Genomic DNA, 21,048 nt, shown 5'->3' on the forward strand with positions numbered 1-21,048 from the left:
CTCCTAACCCTAAACCTTCCATCGCTGTCGCCGGCCGCCGTGGGCCTCCGTCGCCGCCTCCTAGCCCCTATATAAGGACCCCCGGGACCTCCTCTATCCGCCACCACCCTCGCCTCAGTTCGCCGCCGCTTGTAGCGCCGCCTCCGTGACAACCCGTGCGCCGCCGTCGCCGCCGCGAGTCCAGCCGTGCGCCGCCGCCGCTCCGGTCGTCGTCGTCGCTCGGGAGGGCCACCGTCAGGATCGCCAAGTCGTCGCAGTCCTCGTCCCGACCTCCATTTCCGCCGAAGACCGCCGGAGCACCGCCGTCGTCGTCGACCCGAACGCCTCTGCCGCTTCGACCTCGTCGCCGTCGCTGTCCGTTGCCGTCCGCCGTCGTCTGAGCCCTCGGTGAGTTCGCCGCGTTGCCCTCTACGCGTAGGTGCCCTCTGTTTGCGCCGCCGCGCCGTCGTTCGCCGGCGAGCGTGAGTTGCCGAGCCGCCGCCGGTGATGACGTTAGCGCCGCGTCATCCGTAGACCCATGGTGGATCGATTCGATCCCGGCCGTCCGTTTTGGATTAGATTAGATCTCGGCCGTTAGTTCCGTAGACCGTCCCCGTGCACCCGGTCCACCGTGAACCCGAGCCGCTGACGCAATAAATCCTTTTTCCTTTTCAAAAATAATTCTTTATTGCGTTATAATTCAATTAAAATCTAAATAAATGATTTAATCCGATTTAATCTTTAAAAATTCATAACTAATTCATCTTAGCTCGAATTTAGTTGGTTCAAGTCTCTAAATTTTTCTAAAATTGAGATCTACATGTTAAAAATATCCACATGTACTGTTCATGATTGTTTATGTGCTGTTTTGGTGATTTTGCTCTTTTATGCTTAGATTCCGACGTTCCCGGAGAGTCCGAATTTGCAGGAGAAGACTTTGAAGAGTTCCAAGGCCAGCAAGGCAAGTTACACAGATCCCAAACAACCCTTTGAGCATGTTGATCCCATTTAAAGCTATTGTTTCTATTCAACTATTGCATTTATTTTTGAATGTCATTGGGTGGGAATAACCTATTGCCTTTGTTATAGCCCTTTGATATTGATTACCTATACTTTGTCGTTTGGTTAATAATTAGATTAGCTAGAACATTATATGGTTTTAGCTAAAGTGCTTAGGATGCTTTGCCATGCTTAGAGACATTAGCTCATATAAATGTGATAACTTATGATTCACTATTATTTAATGATGGCTTAATGATAGCTCACGATGGTTAATCGTGATTGGTTAATTAATTAATTTGTCAACTAAAACTTGATAATGGTGGGTTGTGAGCACATGGTTTTGATGGTCGTGCTCATGACAATTAAGGACCGGTTCACGATTTTCGGTTGTGAAACATTAACCGTGCCAACCACAAGCCAGCATAGGCAACGGCTTTACTTTTTATATAGTATGGTTCATTGTAGAGCACCAGACTGTGAAGTGGCGGAGATAAGCCCACGGGGGTCGCTGGGGAGTCCATGCCTTGTTTATAAGGGGGTGATTATGATCCAGGAACGGTGCACTGCTTTGAATTGTGTTATGCAGAGGGTATTGTCACAATCTCTATTCGGGTACTTGTTAAGTATCGCGACGCATGGTTGACATGATGTTGAGGTTGTGTCTTGTGGGTACAGTGGTACACCTCTGGCCAGAGTAAAACTATTCGAATAGTCGTGCCCGCGGTTATGGGCGGGTCTAACAATGTCTTTCGTGATTAGTTTCATATCTCTCACCATAATAAATGATAATGATAATAATTTGTTTAGCTCCTGGTTTGGAATGGTATATTCCTGGTTTGGAGATAGAACTGTGCAGCCGGGATTGGTTATTCAGAATGGTTGGGCCTATGCAACGGGTATGTTGTATAGCGATGGATTAATATTGATTAATTAAATACTTTATTGTTTTTCCTAAATTCTGAAGTATTTATTAAATGCTATTTATGCAAATGAGACTATATTATGCCATCCTTTGTTATCCCTTGCACTTGCATATTTGCTGCGTCGCTTGTTGAGTATGCCATATACTCACCTTGCAATCATTCATCAGAGGAGGAGTTCTACAGTGATGCTGAAGGTGTGGAGGATTAAGCGTAGCCCTGGTCAAGCTGCTTGTGGGATGGGGTCGTCTGTGCCGTTTATCTTATTTTCCGCTGCTTAGATTTTTATTGTTTGAGAGGAACTATCTATCTCTGTAATGACTTTATATTCGCTTATTAATTAGAGTAATAATTGCACTCTATTATTAATTTGTTATTGTGTGCCTCGGCTGATTCCTAGACGAGGGTTTACACACATGTAAGCGTTTGGAATTTTGGGTAGAAATTCCGGGCGTGACAGTGCAAGTGGCGGCTGAGGGACGGGGGCCGGCGGGCGGGAGGGCAGGCGGGTAAGGGCGTCGGCGGCTTGTGGCAGTGGGAGGACGTGGGGAGCCGGCGGCGGCCGTAGGGTGGGCGGGCGAGGGTGGCGGCGGCGGTGGCAGCGACCGGATCATGGTGCTTCTCCTCTCGGTGGACGGCCGCGTCGGGTGGGGGGCGGGGGGTGACGGCGTGAGGCGACCTCCTCGGCGGCGTGCTCTTCCTCGTTCCTCTCCTCGAGTGGTTCCGCCTCGCCGTGGGGCCACGCGGTTCTGTCGCGCGGTTTCGAAGTCACCGCCGTGGCCTGCTTCTCCCGCCCGCCGCCGTTCCCCTCGTCCTCCCACTGCCGTGAGCCGCCGCCGCCCTTGCCCGCCCGCCCGCCTGCCTGCCCTCCCGCTGCCGCCCACAGCCGCCGCCCGCGGGCTGCCACAGCCGTCGCTCGGCCGCCGCCGACGTCTCGATGCCGTCCGCTGGGTGGTGCGGGTGGTGGTGGTGCGAGCGGCGTGACATGGACTCCAGCCCGCCGCTTCAGCTCCAGCCCACGGCCGCCGCCGCTCCAGCTAGCTCCCGCCGCCGCCGCTCGCTCGCTCCCCGCGGACGGCCGTAGGGGAGAGGGAGAAAGAAAGAGAGAAGGGAGGGGAGGAAGAAGAAGAAATGGAGAAGATGCCATGTGGGGCCCACATGTCAGTGGGCCCCACAATTGTGTGTGAATGACAAACGGGTCCCACGTATAACTTTTAATTGAAATGCCAGCTAAGCGCTACGTCAGCACACAGACCAGGTCAATACCGCCACGTCAGCAAAACCGCTCTCCAAAACCGCCGAGGGAATCAAATTGCACCGGTTTTCATAATTTGGGGGCCAAGGTATCCGGTTTTATGGTTTAGAGTCACGGATTAGATTTCAATCACTTTTGAGGGTCACCATGTGAACTTATTCCATTTCGGCCCTAGCTAGCAGTATTCAATTCGGCCCATAAGTGAAGGTAATTTCAGCCTGTAAATGGCTGGAATTTTCGTCCATAGACTCTGGTAATTTTGGCCCACATGCGGTAGTAATTTCGGTCTGTTGGTGCAGTTAATTTTCACTCATAACGGTTTGGAATGAGTTAAGGGTGTGTTTAGTTCACGCCAAAATTGAAAGTTTGGTTAAAATTGGAACGATGTGACGAAAAAATTAGAAGTTTATGTGAGTAGAAAAGTTTGATGTGATAGAAAAAGTTGGAAGTTTGAAGAAAAATTTAGGATCTAAACACGGTGTTTAATTAGGTTCTTCATCATGACGTCAAGTTCGAATTATATCCTCAAACTGCAATAACAGAAATATTGAACCCATCTTTCTAAATCGAATTAAGTAATATCCTAAAACAATATGGATAATTGTTTTGATTGACATGGCATCCTAATCAGGCACATGTCATAGGCCCTATCTTCTCCCTCCTCTCTTCCTCTTCTCCCCTCTCTTTCCCCATATTCTTTCCAAGGTCTCCAGGGAAGTGAGCGACAATGGGTCTCTAGGCAGATCGGTCGTCTTCAACACTGTGAAGATATTTGGTTGATGCTTAACCTTGCCATTAATTAATAAAGTTAGGTAATTTGTAGCATGGTGGCGTAAGTGTGACTAAGAAATAGTTGGCCACATATGATTTGTTTCAAATTTGAGAGAATGACATATATGGATACAAGGCTAAGAAAATGTGACAAGACATAGTCGCGGCAGCGAAATAAACATAACCTAAGAAATTATGACATGACAAGTGTGGCTTGGCAATGCGAGGCAACCAACCAAACACCCACTTAATGTGTTACATACGTGCTTATGTAGTTGACAAGCTACCTGAGCCCATACATGAAGTCATTGGATTCCAAACTCCGGCGTCAACTACCTACTCCCTCCGTTTCAGGTTATAAGACGTTTTGACTTTGGTTAAAGTCAAACTGTTTCAAGTTTGACTAAGTTTATAGATAAATGTAGTAATATTTATAATATTAAATCAGTTTTATCAAATCAATAATTGAATATATTTTCATGATTACTTTGTCTTGGTTGAAAATATTACTATTTTTTTCTACAAACTTAATCAAACTTAAAGTATATTGACTTTGACCAAAGTCAAAAACATTTTATAACCTGAAAACTAGGGAGTAGATGTCTATGGAGTCTACGCATAAGCCGATCAATTGATTCATGTATCTGAACCATTAGCTGAGCGAGGTTTTGGTGGATGCAGGTGACTCCTACTACCAGGTGACCTACCTGCATACTCCGCTCTCCTCTGCTTTTCTTTTCAGTAATCCATACCCGTACACGCATTAGTCGATCAGGTGCTCATTTTCTATTGATGCATTCAATAATCTAAGGCATAACGTAATATAGCAAAATCCTCTCCAAAGCAGGTTACACGAAACCATCGAGTAATATTCCATTCGGTGAAACAAAAAAGGTTATAACTCACAAGCATACTTAGCACAATCAAGTTAATAATATGTATTTCCTAATTAACGATGTTTACTCATCAGATTTGAGAAAAATAGTCACCCAATCAACCTCATGCATTTCGCAGTTGGAGAAAAATAGTCACCCAAGTTACATTTTGATGTCTGTTGGAACAGCAGAACATGCTTTACCTCTTCTGAAAATTAAATTTCTCAATTGAAAAAGAGAACAGGATTATCAACACAAAAGGAAAGGCAATGAGAACAGCTGCTACTAGGCTCAACTTGTCTTTATGAAACCCGAAATAGTCATTCAAGAAGATCGAAACTGATTTAGTTTCTCCAAATGCTCTGACCTCTTTCTCTATGTTCCCATACTGTGATGTCAAGAGGGCATCGAGTGTCCAAGATGTAGGAGTGAGATAGTAGAGCCAAACCCACCACTTTGGGATTTGCTGCAACGCGAACAATTGAAATGCATGTTAGTTCTTTTTTCCTGATCTTTTCAGTTCTTTTTTCCTGATCTTTTCAGGATTCTTCCCTAACACTTGCACAAAACACAATTCTTCTAAAATACAAATGTTAATTTCCAACCTAGCAAAATAGAAATGGAAAAGACAAATGATATGACTGAAAAAATGGTATACGCCCATAACTACTACGATGTTAAACTTATGTTGGAGTGCTTCAGTGTATTGTCATCCAGTGATTCCTTAGTAGTTCCACAATATAATTTATTAATTACACTACAAAATCACGTTAAGCAGTTCTCATGTAGGTTGTTATTTTCTTAGTAGTTGGTATATATTCAACGTGAGCAGCAAAATTTTGCTAACAAAAAGAAGTGAACAAAGTTAGATCCTGGAGTGTCTAAAATTTCTGACTGCCATTCTCTGCTGGTAGTATTCAAGAAAAAAAAAACGAGATCATATTCCACTACGTACCAATAGTTAAGGTGATAGTATAAATAAATATGATATATTAAACTAAAAAAGATGAACGGTCTAGATTGATTCTACTACCATTAGAGGCCATAGTAAATCACCAGAAAATAATCATGATATTAGGAGAAAATAAAGGCTTACAGGCGCAGGTAAAATAAATCCTGAGAATAGTGTTTGCATGGTGTTGAAAAAAGATGCCAATATGGTAGCAACTTGAACATTGGGGGTTAATGAAACAAGAAGCAACCCAACATAAATATAGGAGAGACTTGAACAAAATGTAGTGTAGAAGAACCATATGAATTTGTGTGTTGTCCAATAATAACCAATTGATGGATAGATAATTAACGTGTATAGTACCACTTGGATAAATACATAGGGGATCTCAATGGCAGCCTGTAGAAGGTGAATATTATGAACATTAGTATCAACAATGTAGATTTTACTTTGCTTACAAGCTTGTGATCATTATCTGACCTGTGCGAATGAATATGACCAAGATGAGTACATTCCTGCAAACTTCTCACGATACATTACAATGCGCTCGGTTGTACTGAATGGTATGATTGACTGATGATTATAAGACCCTATAGTTGTGGAACCCAGATACATTGCACCAAAAACATTGAACAGGTCTTGCTCGTCGTTTCTTAGAAGGGATCAGAGAAAGTTATGTTATTCTACTGAGTACTTCAAGGCAATGCTTTGTGGCGAAGCACCGTACCCAAAGTTAACAAAATAATGTGCAATGTTGTGGATAAGAGAGTAGTGGACTTACAATATTTTTGCACGCTTCCAGAACAATACTCCGTAGACCAGGGCAGATATTACTGTCAGCATTATACGCCTCAAGTTATACTCAGGACTTCTCCAGTAAGTTAAGTTTTGTTTCCACAAGCAAGCTTTTAGTTGAATCCAGCCATTCCGTGGGAAACGATGGGAGAAAGATAGAATTTCTGAATTTGGTATTGGGATGCTTAGCTTCTCCACTAGCTCTACGATGTCTCTGCAGAAAAGTAACTTTTAGTCATTCTTAAATTTAAATGAAAGTTTTTTTTTATTTGGTTAAAAAAATTGCTAGTTGAATTTTATTTTCTTTCAGCTATCCATATGTTCTCTTCACTCATAAAATCCTAATCAAATTTACAAGATATGTACCTATGCTGTGATGATTCGTCATACAAAATCGCAAAGTCCATGTTGTGTTGCACCTCCATTGATGTTGATGTTACGTCCATCATCCAAGCAGCTGGATTGCAGTTACTCTTTACTTTCAAGACCCCAGAAATTTTCTATCATCATAGACAAGGAAAATTCAATCTATTATAACCTCAGGACACATGACACGAAAATGGCAGAGCCATGCAACAAATGTGGTTCTCTGAAAACACGGGTAACATTTACGGAGTACACAGATATGCAAGCCACAAAGTTTATTAATTCGGTATGCCCAAATCTATATAAGGGGGCCTCCGAAATTCCAAAAAGTTGAACAAAGATCAAAATTGAATAAATCTTCCTAAATTCATAAAAAGATAAAAAATCTGAAATATTTGGCCAAAATAGATTCATGTCGTGGGGGATGGGGATGGGGGTGGACGTGTGGTGGTGGGGGGGGGGGGAGGGGGGGATTGCAGAATTTGAACCAAAATTTCAACCTGGGCATATGAATTGCATGACTCTCGTTGACATTTTGATCAACTTATATGATTTGTTAGCAAAGTTGCATATTGAACACAAATGACTCAGAATTGATTTAATTGTTTTGGCTACAATTTCTAAAGATAAAATTTATCTCTAAAATAGCATAAACATTGCACATGGCATTGGCAGTTCGGATCATATCAATTCATCAAGAAGTGATGAATCTTATCTCACTTTCAGAAAAACCAGTGAAAATGAATAATCAAGAAATGACAGATACATATGAGGAAATATGTTCAAGAAACCTGCCTCAAAGTACTCAATCACTTTGCTGGAACGCTCTCCTATTGGTCCGTTATAGATTATTTTCCCACCATTTTTCATTAGTATGAGCTGCAAGAAGATTTACTCAATGCATCAAATATAACTTTCTACTAGCACTGTAGGAAAGTAGCTTTCTGCCTTTTTTTTGTTCGTAATCAGAAAACTCAGAACACAAACCGTCTGTCGTCACGTCTTTTTGTGATATACATAGTCCAGGAAACAAAAAAAATGGCATAATATTCTGTTTGGTAACATTAAAGTATAAGCCCTCAAACCATTTTAGTTTGGTAATTAAGCCCGGTAAGTCCAATTTTGTTAGTGCGATGAAAAATTTGTGATAGTATGAACTCTTAGTTCAGATAAGAGATAAAAATAAACTGTCATTGATGTTTTTATACTGTATTTTAGTTCAAAAAAGATATCAAAACAAACTGTCACTGAACGTTTATACTTTATTCTTCATGCTAACTAATACAATGTTTTTTTTTCTGTACACAAAGTTTAAGCCAAATGTTCGGGTAAGAAAATTTCTCCCAAAATGGAAAAAAATGGCTAGAAAGTAGATAGTTGTTATATATCAAATAAACATCTATATCATAACATAGATATATTATTCAAAGGGTTTGATTAGGTATTTTCAATAAAAAGGGCTTGAAAAAAAACCAAATAATTGAAGTGTTAAAATTTCTAATAAGCAAAATTAATATAAAGGGCTTTGTTGCACAGAATCGATCATTTAAGGGGACAAAATTGCAAATTTGATGGTTTGATTGTGCAAAGTAAAATGGTTGAAGGTTACAAATTTCTATACTATTGTATTCTGTAATTTTTCTTTACTGAAAAGACAACGGAGAATGCAACAAACACATAGGTGTTTCAAATTTTCAGTAACTGAAAATGTACATCTTAATTAAATTTAGCTCAAGTCCGTGTTGAAGGAACGAGCTATTTTTAATCCTAATAGCTTTGAAACTAGATTTATTGATGTTTCCAGCATAAAAGATAACTTTATTTTTGTTCTTCATGTTTGATATGTTCAATAAAAAAATATTTGTGTTGATTATGTTTGATATATATAACACATTGCGAAAGTTAAATTACCTCATCAAACGCCTCAAAAATTTTAGTGCTCGGCTGATGGATTGTACACACTACTGTCCTTCCTGTTTTGCAAATATTTTTAACAGCACGAATAACAATTGCTGCTGACCTTGTATCTAATCCTGTTGTTGGTTCATCCATTAGTATGACTGATGGGTTTGAAACAAGCTCGACTGCAATTGTTAGCCTCTTTCGCTGCTCCATGGATAATCCATTTTTCTGTGGTGTCCCCACTAAGACATCTTTTATTTGATCTAGTTCAACAGTTTCAAGGACTTCAGCAACAAATTCCTACCCAAAGGAACAAAAACAACATTGTTAGTTTCTTAGGTAAGCTTCTTGTTTATCTATCTGTTATTAAAATCAGTATATGTCTGTGTTGTTCCAACTTCCAAGGGACATACAGATCTTGTTTTTTTGTCGACATGAGAAGGTAGACGAAGCCAAGCAGAATAAGTTACAGACTCTTCAACTGTGAGCTGTGGGGAATGTATGTCGGCTTGCTCACAGTAACCTAAGATTCTAACAAATGTTTCTTGCACCTTGGGATATCCACCTATTCTTATGTCCCCTTCAATATATCCTCCTGTTTTCCTTCCTGCTAATACATCTAGCAGAGTTGTCTTCCCGGCTCCACTGACACCCATTAGTGCAGAAAGAACACCGGGACGCAATGCACCAGTTATGTTGTTAAGTAGTTGAAGTCTTTTTGTTGGATAGCCTTGTTTCAGCATTTCCTACAAGAGAGTACATTTCTTACATACCTTTATCTTCAAATATGAACCAGACGAGAAACACAAAAACTGTAAAAATCAAATACATAGGGAGCTTTCTTAATTACCGGTGGGGTATCAATGTAGTAGTTCAGATTGTGGAACGTAATTGGAAGTTCCATAACAGGTATAGTCATCTTTGCTGCAAAAAGATCAATGCATTGAAGAAGCATGCATTTTGCTTTCGAAACGCAACTCTGCTAACTTGGTTTGTTACTTTTTTTTGTGGGACCTTCATTTCTTACTATTACTTGATATTGAGATGTTTATGTCTTTACCTCTGGAAATATTTGAATGACCATCAGATTCTTTTCGTATATTAGAATCTTTTTCCTGTTCTTGACATAACCTCTTTATAGGCCTACTTCCATGATATTCTTCTATAGCTGAAATAGGCAAATTTATAATTTGTTTCTCAAGTAAATAATATGCGTATATAAAGTCAAATTAACTGGTGCTCCATAGTGCCCCAGCTCTACATCCCCATATCTGCAGTCTTGTCACGATATATGGCATGGAATTTTGTGGGGTCTAATTTAATCATAAACCACTCCAAACAAGTTTGAACAAAATTTCAAATTGTATTTTCTTTTGTCATTTATTATTGGATTGTAGGTATCTGCAGATTATGTATATAAATCTGCTATGTGAATATATTCAAAAAACATCGGAAATCGAGTAGATATTTCAGAAATTACGCCCAGTAATCACAACCAGGTGTATTCCCTAAAATAGAGATTTCCAAAAGCATTACCCCAAGTTCACTGTATGTCAAATTATGCTGCCTGAGTACCATGGAGCTCGAGTCTGAGAAATATGCACTTTGTTCAATGGTAGCAAACTTACATGTAATATAATCTAGCGCCAATCCAAAAGCGATATAAAATAAAATGATTGATCCGAACAATGCTCCAATGGATATCCAATAAAAGTGCCAACTGTAATATAGGCCATGATTAATCAGGATTCGGTTCCCAATTGTTATGTTTTGAATAGTTTCCTGAAAATAATACAAGTAGCAATGATGTAAATGCTTGAAAGCAGCTGATAACTCATTTTTTTTTATTTGAAAAAAAAACATATTTCACCTTCTGCCATCTTGGCGCTTGGAATTCATTAATAACTGTGCCGATTTCTGCATATGTCATTGGAGAAATCCAAAATCCCCAGTTTAACCATCCTGGCATGGAGGCTGGAAAAACAAAGTAACACAATATGTTTATTTTTGCTAGGTTTATATGCACAATGAGCGATGGTTATCTTACGCTTGGGAAGAGTGAAGCCTCCAAACATGAGGAAGAATGTTAGAGCCAGAAAAAGGTAGAAGAAAGACGCAGTAGGTGTTTGGAAGTATGAAGCAATAAATCGATACAGCGAAGTGACTGATTGATGGACAAAACAAAGCATCAGAAATTGGCAGAAGAACCTACAAATGGGTATAAATAAATTGTGTTAAAGAGTTTCTCAATGTTTGTTCTTATCGTTGAAAACTTGCCAAATCTCCAATAAATTATTTACCTCGAAACACTAGCTGTATAACCAATACCGTAATATGTGATACATATCCATACAAGTGAATCTAATATGGAAACAGGGACCTTTAGGACTGAAGCTGGTATTGCATATGCCCATGAAGAATAGAAATAATAGCTCTTTTGCTTGTAAAAACTTGGGAGTCTCCTAATCTGCATGCTTATCTCTGGTGTGCCATTTAGCATGATCATTAAGATGGAAAAAAACAATGCTCCCATATAGTAAGTTGCGTGAGTGAAATCTGTTGTCATGCGAGTTCGAAGGAACACAGACATTGTTACGAGTGCAATAATGGCAAGCTGCAGTAAGGAGTAAACCTCAGTTAGGACTCAAAATTTACTTCGTACAGGAAAGAGGGCCTTAGAATGAAGTATAACCTGGCCTGTTTTGAAGACATAAACAAACATACTCCTTTTCATTAGGAGTGCTTCCCTTGCTCCACAGGCTTTGAACATTTCCAGTTTTTGCAGAGAATATTTATTGAATGCTAAAGCTTCCTTGCCCAACTCGCTTTTCGGAGAAACAATTGGTTCTTCTAGTTTTCTCCCTCTGTGATTTTCCTTGAACATGCTTGATAATTCATGGGGTGATATATATCTGTAAGATTCATTTGGACCAGACCAGTACTGTTGTTGGTCCTTGCAGGACAAGATCTAATGGTTTCGGAATCAGAAAAAAAAGAACTGTTTTCATGAACATGCAATTTATATATAAATCAGGTGCTGCAGCTGCTCTTGTGATTGAGGAAAATTACCTCTTGGAGAAAGTCAGCTACCTCTTTTCTTTCTGGGCATATGAACCCACACTCCTCAAAAAAATTCAGAGCTTCATTTCGAGGGCCATGGTATATAATTTTCCCTTCTGCCATTAATATCAGGTCATCAAAAAGATCAAATACCTCAGGTGTTGGTTGAAGAAGTGAAATAACCATGGTGTACTCGCTGATGTTCGTCAGTTGCTGGAAACAACTTATTATTTGAAAAGTGGTAGAGCTATCCAGACCATTTGATATTTCATCCATAAAGTATGCTCTTGCAGGCCCCACAATCATCTCAGCTGGTGCAAGAAGGTGAAAGTTTAAGATTATACACAAGGTAATCGATCGATCGCCTTAATTTGGAAGAATGTATTTCCAAGTAATATCGATCAGCTTTACCATACCTGTGGTTAATCTTTTCTTCTGCCCCCCTGATAGTCCTCTTATCATTGCATCCCCAACCATCGTGTCTGCGCATATCTCTAGCCCCATGATCTACAATTCAAGCGGCACTGTGATTCTTGTTGGTATATTTTCACTATCTGAAAGTTAAACTTGTATGTTTTGGGGAAATGTACCTTCAAAATATAGTCTGTCTGTAGGCTTCTCTTTGAAGCTTCAACTGATATAGCCTGCAGTAGCCACTTTGCTTTTGAAAACCAAAATGTTTAATTATAGAAATAGAAATAGAAATGTTGATTACTGAAAGCTTTGCCTTAGTTTTACTACAACCCAATATTATTCTAGCAAGAAAGGTTACATTGTTAGTATTACCTCAAATAATCAGGTGTTGCTTTTTTTTGTGAAGTGAGGAAGAATAATGCCAGCCAGTGCATAAAAGGATAACACATCTTTTACCTTCATGTATATATCTATGTCCGCATCAGGTATGATCCCCGCCGCGCTCTCCCTCGCGCTCACCTCCTTGAGTATTTCTTTGAGCAAACAAAATCAGTGAGTAAGAAATTATTGCAATTAATCAAGAACTTTTTCTTTTTCTGATCAAGAATTTTGGTGAAGAATGTCCATTACACTTACTTGGTCTTCTTCCAACACCTTGGCACCGGGATGAGAAGTCCAAAGTCTCCCTCACAGTCATCTCAGGAATGTGTAAATCGTATTGGCTGATATACGCGGCTGTTTTCTCAGGCACAAATTCATCAAGCTGATAGCCATTGTAAGAGATATCCCCTGTTACCTGTAAAAGCTTTGCATCTTCACATTCAGTTTGTCAGAACATAAAACTTTCTTGTTCTTGATTTTTAGTTTGTGGTCGAGCTCGGGCGTTGGCCGAGGGCGAGACGACGTGGGCGGCGGCGACGATGAGGATGAGGAGGAGGAGGAGGCCACCCCCTCGCGCCGGAAGCTCGGGGTTCCTCCGCCCCGAGCCGCCGATCCTCGTCAGGCAGCGCCGCGGCGGGCGGCCAAGAAGAGAGAAGAGTCAGGGGGGGCCATGGCCGAATGTCTGGGGATTTGGGTGAAGGGAGAAGAGACGGAGACGGGCAGCGTAGAAGGCTGCCGGAGGCGGAGAGGGAGGTGGCAAGCCACCGCCCACCGGCGGCGGCGGCGGCGGCGAGCGAATTGCGGCGGCGCTGTGGCTGGAGAAAGTGTACGAAGGGATTTGGGGACAATCCAGCCCATGGGCTGAATCCAATTTGGGACTGTGATTTCGCAAGTAAAAGGTCCAAATGGACTCCCTTGTTATAGCTCGGATTTAATATCCCTCAACCGTAAAATCGGATATAACGACTCCCTCAACTATCAATACCAATTTAATTTGACTCCTCAAGCTGTTTGAATAGTAGTTTTGTTCTATGTGGCACACACTGGCCTAGCCTTTATCATACGTTGACGTCTACATGGATTATAATTAAGGAAAAAAAAAAAGACGATAGGACCCACATGTAAATCCTTGCCCCATCTTCTTCCCCACCTATCCCTTCGCTTCTTCTCTTCCCTGTTCCTCCCCTCACACACTTCTAGCTCTAGCGGTTGGGCACAAACAGTACATCGAGAGGTCTGGAGGGCGGCATCGGCAACGGTGAGCCAAAGCAGGGAAGGGCACTGGCGGCTCCTACCTTCTTCTCTCCCTCCCTCCTCTGCCAATACCCACGGAAACCTCAGTCGCTACCCTGATGAGGCTCCTCTGCCAAGATGGCATCCCGTTGCTTCTCGCTAGTACCCGCCGAGGCAGCCGTTGCGCCTCTCTGCTCTTGCTTTGGCTTCTGGATCCAGGAGGTCAAGGTCAAGGCGTCCACTGTTGCTCCTCCTCCGCCGCACCAATCGACTCGCTCCAGCTCCTGCCTCAATCCTTTTCCCCGCTCCTATGCCTGCCGCCCACATAGCTATCACAGCGACGATGGAGGACGATTCAAGCTCAATGGTGTAGACGAGCCTTGTCCCCCGTACTGCTGCTCCCAGTGGTACAGGAGATGGATGGCACCACGGCACTCGCTATCGTGCCAAGGAGGACCAAGTCCAAGATGGGTGTCGTGGGGCTATGGTGGTGGTTGGTGGCGACGGGGTGGGAGAGGGGGGCTTGGGCTGCTAGTGCTGCAGCAGCAGCGGCCAGTGAGGGGATGGAAGCGACAGCGGCGGGGAGATAGTGTCGGCGGTGGATGGGAATAATCATGTGGCCAGTGAGTGAGGCAGGGAGAGCGAGGGGAGAGTGAGGAGGGCGGGAGACAGTACAGGAGGGGAGGGGAGGTTTCTGAGTGTAATTTACAAGTAAGCCCCACGTATGTGCCACGTGGATAGAGGATGACTGGGATGCCACGTGGATGCCACATCAGCAAATACTATCATCAATACTGTTGAGGGAGTCATTTTGCATGGTTTTAATAGTTGGAGGAGTTGTTCTATCTATTCTTCGATTAAGAGATACAAATCAAATTCAACCTACATTTGAGGGATTTCTATTTCACAATAATAAAAATCCAATCCAAACCTTTTTGGAAGCAGTCCAATTTAACTTCCTCAATATGGGTCATATACTTGTATCTGTCAACCACAAAACCAGACATATTGACCCCCTCAACTATTAAAACCAATGCAAAATAACTCCCTAGATGTTTTATAAAGTGATTTCGCTGATGTGGCGTGGCATATAAGCCCACATATTATGATTGTAAACCAAAATGATCAATAGTATGGTTTTGTGAAATTTTATGATCATAATTTCTGGGGTTATGTGTCACATCTTAAAACCTCTGTAGTTTTGTGTAACTCAGACCATTGATGAAATTTACTCTCTTCTTATTTATGAAAGGAAGATGATGTGGGTACCTTTAGAGACTTATCTAGTTTCCCAGAAAGAGCTCGCAACAGAGTGCTTTTGCCACATCCTGGAGGTCCCAATAGAAGAGTCAATCTACAAACATGGGAGCATGTCGGATCACCTTAACTGGTAACACATTTTTTATGTTTACGGTCTTTTTTTTCCATTAACTAAAATCCTTGAAACATGGCACATACCTGCAGGGTTTGATGATTCCACTCACATCTTCTAGAACGTTGATTTTTGCTCTTTCTGTTTCTAAGCCTAGCAACTTCACAAGGCCCTATATGAATCAAACAAAATGCTGGTAAGGTAGGTTAATCTATTTATGTATATACATATGGTAATTGGGCATTTTGTAATAGCTCTCATGTAACTGAAAGGATCATATTAGTGACAGCAGAATGTTGAGATTCCGTGTTAACGAAATCATGCAATTAAGAAGAGAATTAATAGTTACGAAATTTGTAGTTAATAAATATTGTATAGTACATATACTCTTAATTTATTATTTTATTAAATAAATTTTAACAAGGAATATAAAAAATGTTAGCAAGTTGTAACTGATCCAGGCTCTTGTTTTAAGTGGAACAACTACAATGTCAAATATAATCAACATATCAAACACAATATTAGAATTATAATATTTATAGTGTTGATAATAATAACCCATGCAACGCTTGGATTGACAGCGAGTAAAAGTGTATGAATTTCCTAAATGATATTCAATGAATAGTTATTGCTTCAGATGCCGCTATTTGATCCATAACAGAATCAATCATGTCAGAATTGTCTTACTGAGAAAGCTCCCTTGGTACTATTCCATAGCGACGGCAGATGATCTCCATTCGCAGTTCTGCACTCTGCTTCCACAGACAGATTATTATACCTCACCTCTATTGCTGGCAATTTGACATCAACTCTGTGGATATGAATCATAGAAAAACAACAGTTAGAAACACATATACGAGGTGACTTCATTAATCTCAAAATATGTTGGCGCAGTGTTCAAAAATGCTCATTGGAACACGGTGTGCATGTATGTTTATAAGGTGAGTGTGTACTGTATCTCGGAAAAGGAAAACAACAGTTGTATAAACAGAGATTTTATCTTCATCCAGACATACACATAAACGGTGTGCTGAAAAAAGAACTAAAAACGTGCCTGTCAATTCTTTCCTTCTGTCTGTGCAGGAAGCGGATATGGTCATCCTGGACATTCTTCAGCAGATTGTCGAAGAACAAACGCCTCTTCAGAGCTCCCGACTTGCTGCTGTCATCAAGCAGCAACAGGTTCTCACGCTCATGCTGATCAGTGTTTGCACTACCATTATTCTGCTGCCGCTGCACATCTTGCACTACCAATTCTAACTCGAACTCATCGAGATGGTGCTCATCATCATTTGCAGTACAAGAGGCAAATTCTGGATGGTGTGATGATGATGAGCTCATCTCTACCTCTCTCTTGCCTTTGCGAAATTGCCTTGCGTAGTCTAATTAAGCATCTGTATGTCTTATGTAGACAACGGATTGATTGGACTCTCACTACTAAGTACACCAGTCAGCAGTCAAGTCCATACTGCAGTGCAACAAAAAAGTCCTCGTCCTTGACCACATAGGAGTTACTCCAAGACAAAATTAAACATCTTGGTGAATCGAGGTAGCGTCTACAAAGGGTGTGCTCCACAAGTCCGCCATCAAGGTCGCTGTAAAGAGGATGTCACATGAATCATGGCATGGGAGATGGGATGAAGGAGTTCATTGTAGAGGTTAAGCATGCGACAGTTGCACCACCACCAGGGGCGAAGCCAGGATTTGAGATTAGGGGGGTGTGGGGTGAAGATAAACCATGAGACCGAATAATTAATATTGATAGCAAAGGAGGTCAAATAGTCACCGTCAATAACAAACAATACGTAAACTAGTCCTTTAAGAAAAACTTGAATTTTAGCTGTTTAATAATATCATTGGAAGTTTGAAACTAGTCTTTATTGCTAATTCTTTTAATGTAAACTATTGAATAATCTCACATTCATCTATTTTACTTTGAAAAAGATGAGAAATCACAAACTAATTTTGTAGATCATGTTTCTTGCTAATATTTTTAGACTTGCTAACTAACTAAACTAATAATACTTTCAAGCTATACAAAATAAACTAGATAAATACTTATCTTAGCTAATCTTAATATAGAGTAAAAACATGGGGGTTTAGTGGTGGTAGTGTTTGCATAGGGGTGTTGGCACCCTTTCACACCCCCCATAGCTGCGCCACTGGCCACCACGACCTCGTGCAGTTGCTAGCGAAAGGGATAAGTACTTCTCTTGGTCTATAGTTACATACCAAATGGTAGCATGGATAAATACCTATATGATTGTAGCAAGGGTACATTGGATTGGCCATCAGGGAAGTAGCTTCAGGGTTATCATACTCCATGAGGATTGGGAGCAAATTGTCCTCCGTCAAGATATTAAAGCAGGTAACGTACTCCTCGATGACCAGATGAATGGGAGTTTGTCCTAGCAAAACTTTACGATCATGGGACAGATATGCAAACCACACACATGGTCCGCACTCTGGGATACGTAGCTCCTGAACTAGGACAGACCAGCAAGACTACCCCATCCATCAATGTGTTCGCCTTTGGTGTATTCCTTCTGGGGATCACCTTGAGCGGAGGCCAATTGAGCCAGATAAGGGAAACAGCAGCATCATTCTCCTAGATTGGGTTGTGGAACATTGGCGTAATGATCTAGTCACTAAGGCAGCAGACATGAGGATTCTAAATAGGTGTAGTCTTGACTAGGTTTCCCTAGTGTTAAAACTCGGGCTTCTATCTCACATGGTCATACCCACTTCCTAATGCAAGGTTACCCATGCAACAGGTCATGTAGTACCTTGACGGAAACATGCTCCATACCCCCAAACTTGTTACCGGCATACCTTAGCTCAAACATGTTGGAGCGGATGTACATCACTGAGTTGGACAATAATATAATGTAATATGTGTCATCGACAAGTTTAATTGGATATCATTTATGATTTCTCCAGACGAAGGTGAAATACATGTTGTGTTGAAATATTTGTGTTAGACTCGGTTGTACTCGTCTCTAATGGGTTCTGTTGTTATGGTATTCATCACAAGTAAGTGTATATCCTTGTAACCAGTACTTTGAGAAAGTTTGCGTTGTTTTCCAATAAGTTTATATTTATTTTTGAAAATTTCCAATAAGTTCGGATAAAGCAAGTAAAGGACGGTAGGTCCATATCTGTTGGCTGCTCATCTCTGGGTTCGTCTCCAAGCTCCAGAGCTTGGTGGGGAAGGGTATCATGGGATAGGTGGAGCAGCCGAGGCAGAGGAATGAAAGACACAAGGAAACTGACAGAGGAAGAGGTCTGGGAGTTAGAAAAAAAATGCAGTCTGCCCCCTGTGCCTCCCTTTGGGGGCTCTTTTTATCGAGTAAATTCCTTGGTATCTATGAAAACTCACTTAATCCTTTCATACCCATGAAATTTATCCGATCCCTTCTATATCCCTGAAATTTCAACTTATCCCTTTTATGCTCCTACCGTTACATTTTCTATCATTTCACTATTACGTTTGGTTGCAAATGTCTTTTTTGTCCTTGATGTTTTAGGTTTCAATGTAAGCTTAAAAACGATTGAAAACTTTGTTTGAGTGCGCAGTATGTGTATTTTATGAAACTAAAGAGACTAAATAATTAGTGCAGAAAATTTTGACATAAATTTTAGAAATAAAACAAATATAATAAATTAAAATTTTTATTTGAAATTTTAATAGGACAATGGATTTTTTATCGGGAGCATTCATAAATAAAATTATTGTGAAAATTGGTAGTCCTATCTTTAAATGAATGCTCCTTATTTTTATGCCTTTTTTTGAAAAATAAATACATAATATTTTTTCAAGGTTATGGATACCACATACCTAATAGTAGTCGACTACATCTTGGCAGGACCCACCACATACCATGTCCTATACGGAAACAACCTGCGGATATAGGAGGAGTTCCGGATAAGGAAAGACAACCAGAGTTCTACATGGAAACGACCAGGACTACTCGGATTGTATCCATATTGGTCTCTCTAGTTCTACTCAGACAAGGGGACACCTATGGGTATGAATACAAGACCCCCTAGGAGGAGAGGGGACACGATCAACACGGTCACCACGATCAAGACCCACCACGAGACAATCAACTCCCAACACAATCAACATAGAAGCCAACATACGCCAAGACAAGCCGCCGGATATCGACATCAGAGATACGCCTGGATTGACCCTATCCGGTACCTTCAGAGGCCGGCCGTAGGGATCTAGCACTGTCTCTGATTCCGTCGGGCACGAGCTCGAGGAGGAAGGCTACCCTGTTGTCGACTACGAGTCAGACCTTCAGACCGACATGTCGACAACAGTTAGATAGGCTACCCCACATATTGTACTGGTATGATTATGGTGAATAAAAAGCAACATCGGCTCCGGCCAACAGGATGTAGGGCTATTACCCGACAATTTAGGGGCCCGAACCTGTATAAAAATCCCTGTCTCCATCTCTTTTACCTCAGTCTCGCGTATATCCTAGCACCGACGATCCCCATACCATGCAAATACCAGAATTGCGACATCAAACGTCGACAATTTTATTTCATTATCTAAAAATATTTTTTGGGATAAATAATGCATCGCACAATAAATTCATAACTATAATAGTTTCATGCGAGAAGCTTTTACATCTTTAATAATGTAATTCATAAATTTCTATGTTTATCCAAAGGGTAGAATAGTCATTTTTATATAAATTAAATGGTCAACTGACGGAAGGGGTATGAAAGGGATCAAAATTAAAATTTAGAGGTGTCGGTGACATGGGACCGGGAGTATCATGACTAGAGGCTTGGGCAGGAGCAATCACCCACGTGGCCTGACCCCCTCGGGGGGGGGGGTCTGGCCCGAGGGTGATGTGGCCGCCCCCCTCTTTGTCTCCCCGAGGGATCGGACCACTCCCGTTTCGGCCCCGAGGGCCGAGGCGCCCCGACCCCTTGTGGGTTTTGCGCCGCGTGTATAGGTTAGGTGAGCACGGCGGGGCTCACCTAACCGCATTTATTGCGGTTTGGACGAAAGCGTCACGTCGCATGTAACGCAGTGCAGCGCGCTCGTTTATCCGGTCTGTGACCAGTCACAGGCCGGTCAGATCGTGGGTTAGGTGGCAACAGGCGGTCTGACACACGCCTCGCCCCATCCCGTCAGGATAAGAGCCTCCAAGCACTCGTCCCTAGCCGGAGCCGGCGTGTTAGCTCCTGGAGATGGCACGTTGGTCCCGGTCAGATATATGCCAGGCTTCATCCCAACCATTACAAGCAAGATATTGTATGAAGAAGGGCGAACATGCAGATTGCTAGACTGACACGTGGTGGACAAGAATGACCGATTTATGACCGGTCTGACACTGGTCATGTCATCGGCAGACAACCATGTTCCCACGTCTCACCTGCTTCCGGCGGAAGTGGAGGTAGGTATGGGCCGTCCCATCAGAAGGTCATTCGGACAGCAGCCATTGCAAGTCTCCGCCCATTTATGAAGAGATGACAGGGTGATCCCCGAGGTCAGACGAGTGAGGACGCGTGGCCACACTCAAAAACAAGCAGTATTTTTAGCTTTCTAGAGAAGACAAGCCAAGTTTGAGTAAAGATAGGATAAGTCCCGACACAAAAGAGAGATAGGTAGAAGTGGTGCATGTGGTATCCCCTTGAGATATAAAAGGAGGACCTTGCCCACTTAGGATTGGGGACTCCCGGAGGATCCAGGAGAAGATCCCACGAGAGGAAAAAAGGGAGAAGAGGGTTTCTAGAGTAAGAGCTCT

General features: G+C 41.8%; 1 protein-coding gene across 6 annotated transcripts; it reads right to left on the minus strand.

The window, feature by feature from the left end:
- Positions 1–4,898: 4,898 nt before the first annotated feature.
- LOC4352332 (ABC transporter G family member 50-like) lies at positions 4,899–16,637 on the minus strand. Of its 6 annotated transcripts, NM_001423515.1 has the most exons (24): positions 16,332–16,637; positions 15,965–16,088; positions 15,364–15,449; positions 15,175–15,259; positions 12,928–13,087; positions 12,748–12,824; positions 12,468–12,521; positions 12,294–12,384; positions 11,887–12,188; positions 11,510–11,785; positions 11,118–11,431; positions 10,865–11,025; positions 10,688–10,791; positions 10,446–10,599; positions 9,878–9,985; positions 9,668–9,741; positions 9,231–9,563; positions 8,827–9,117; positions 7,711–7,794; positions 6,916–7,049; positions 6,536–6,763; positions 6,235–6,406; positions 5,899–6,153; positions 4,899–5,268 (listed from the first exon to the last, which is right to left on the minus strand). In NM_001423515.1, the coding sequence occupies exons 1-24, from the start codon at positions 16,616–16,618 to the stop codon at positions 5,002–5,004; spliced, it is 4,221 nt and encodes a 1,406-aa protein (NP_001410444.1). In that variant the 5' UTR covers positions 16,619–16,637; the 3' UTR covers positions 4,899–5,001. The 6 variants fall into 6 exon arrangements, with proteins under 6 accessions (NP_001410444.1, XP_066162088.1, XP_015618071.1 ...); XM_066305991.1 differs by lacking the exons at positions 9,878–9,985; positions 16,332–16,637 and having other exon boundaries at positions 15,965–16,086; XM_015762585.3 differs by lacking the exons at positions 15,175–15,259; positions 15,364–15,449; positions 15,965–16,088; positions 16,332–16,637 and adding an exon at positions 13,088–13,288 and having other exon boundaries at positions 12,928–13,013.
- Positions 16,638–21,048: the final 4,411 nt, after the last annotated feature.

The sequence above is a fragment of the Oryza sativa genome, chromosome 12 (genome assembly GCF_034140825.1).
Source record: "Oryza sativa Japonica Group chromosome 12, ASM3414082v1".
Lineage (NCBI taxonomy): Eukaryota > Viridiplantae > Streptophyta > Magnoliopsida > Poales > Poaceae > Oryza > Oryza sativa.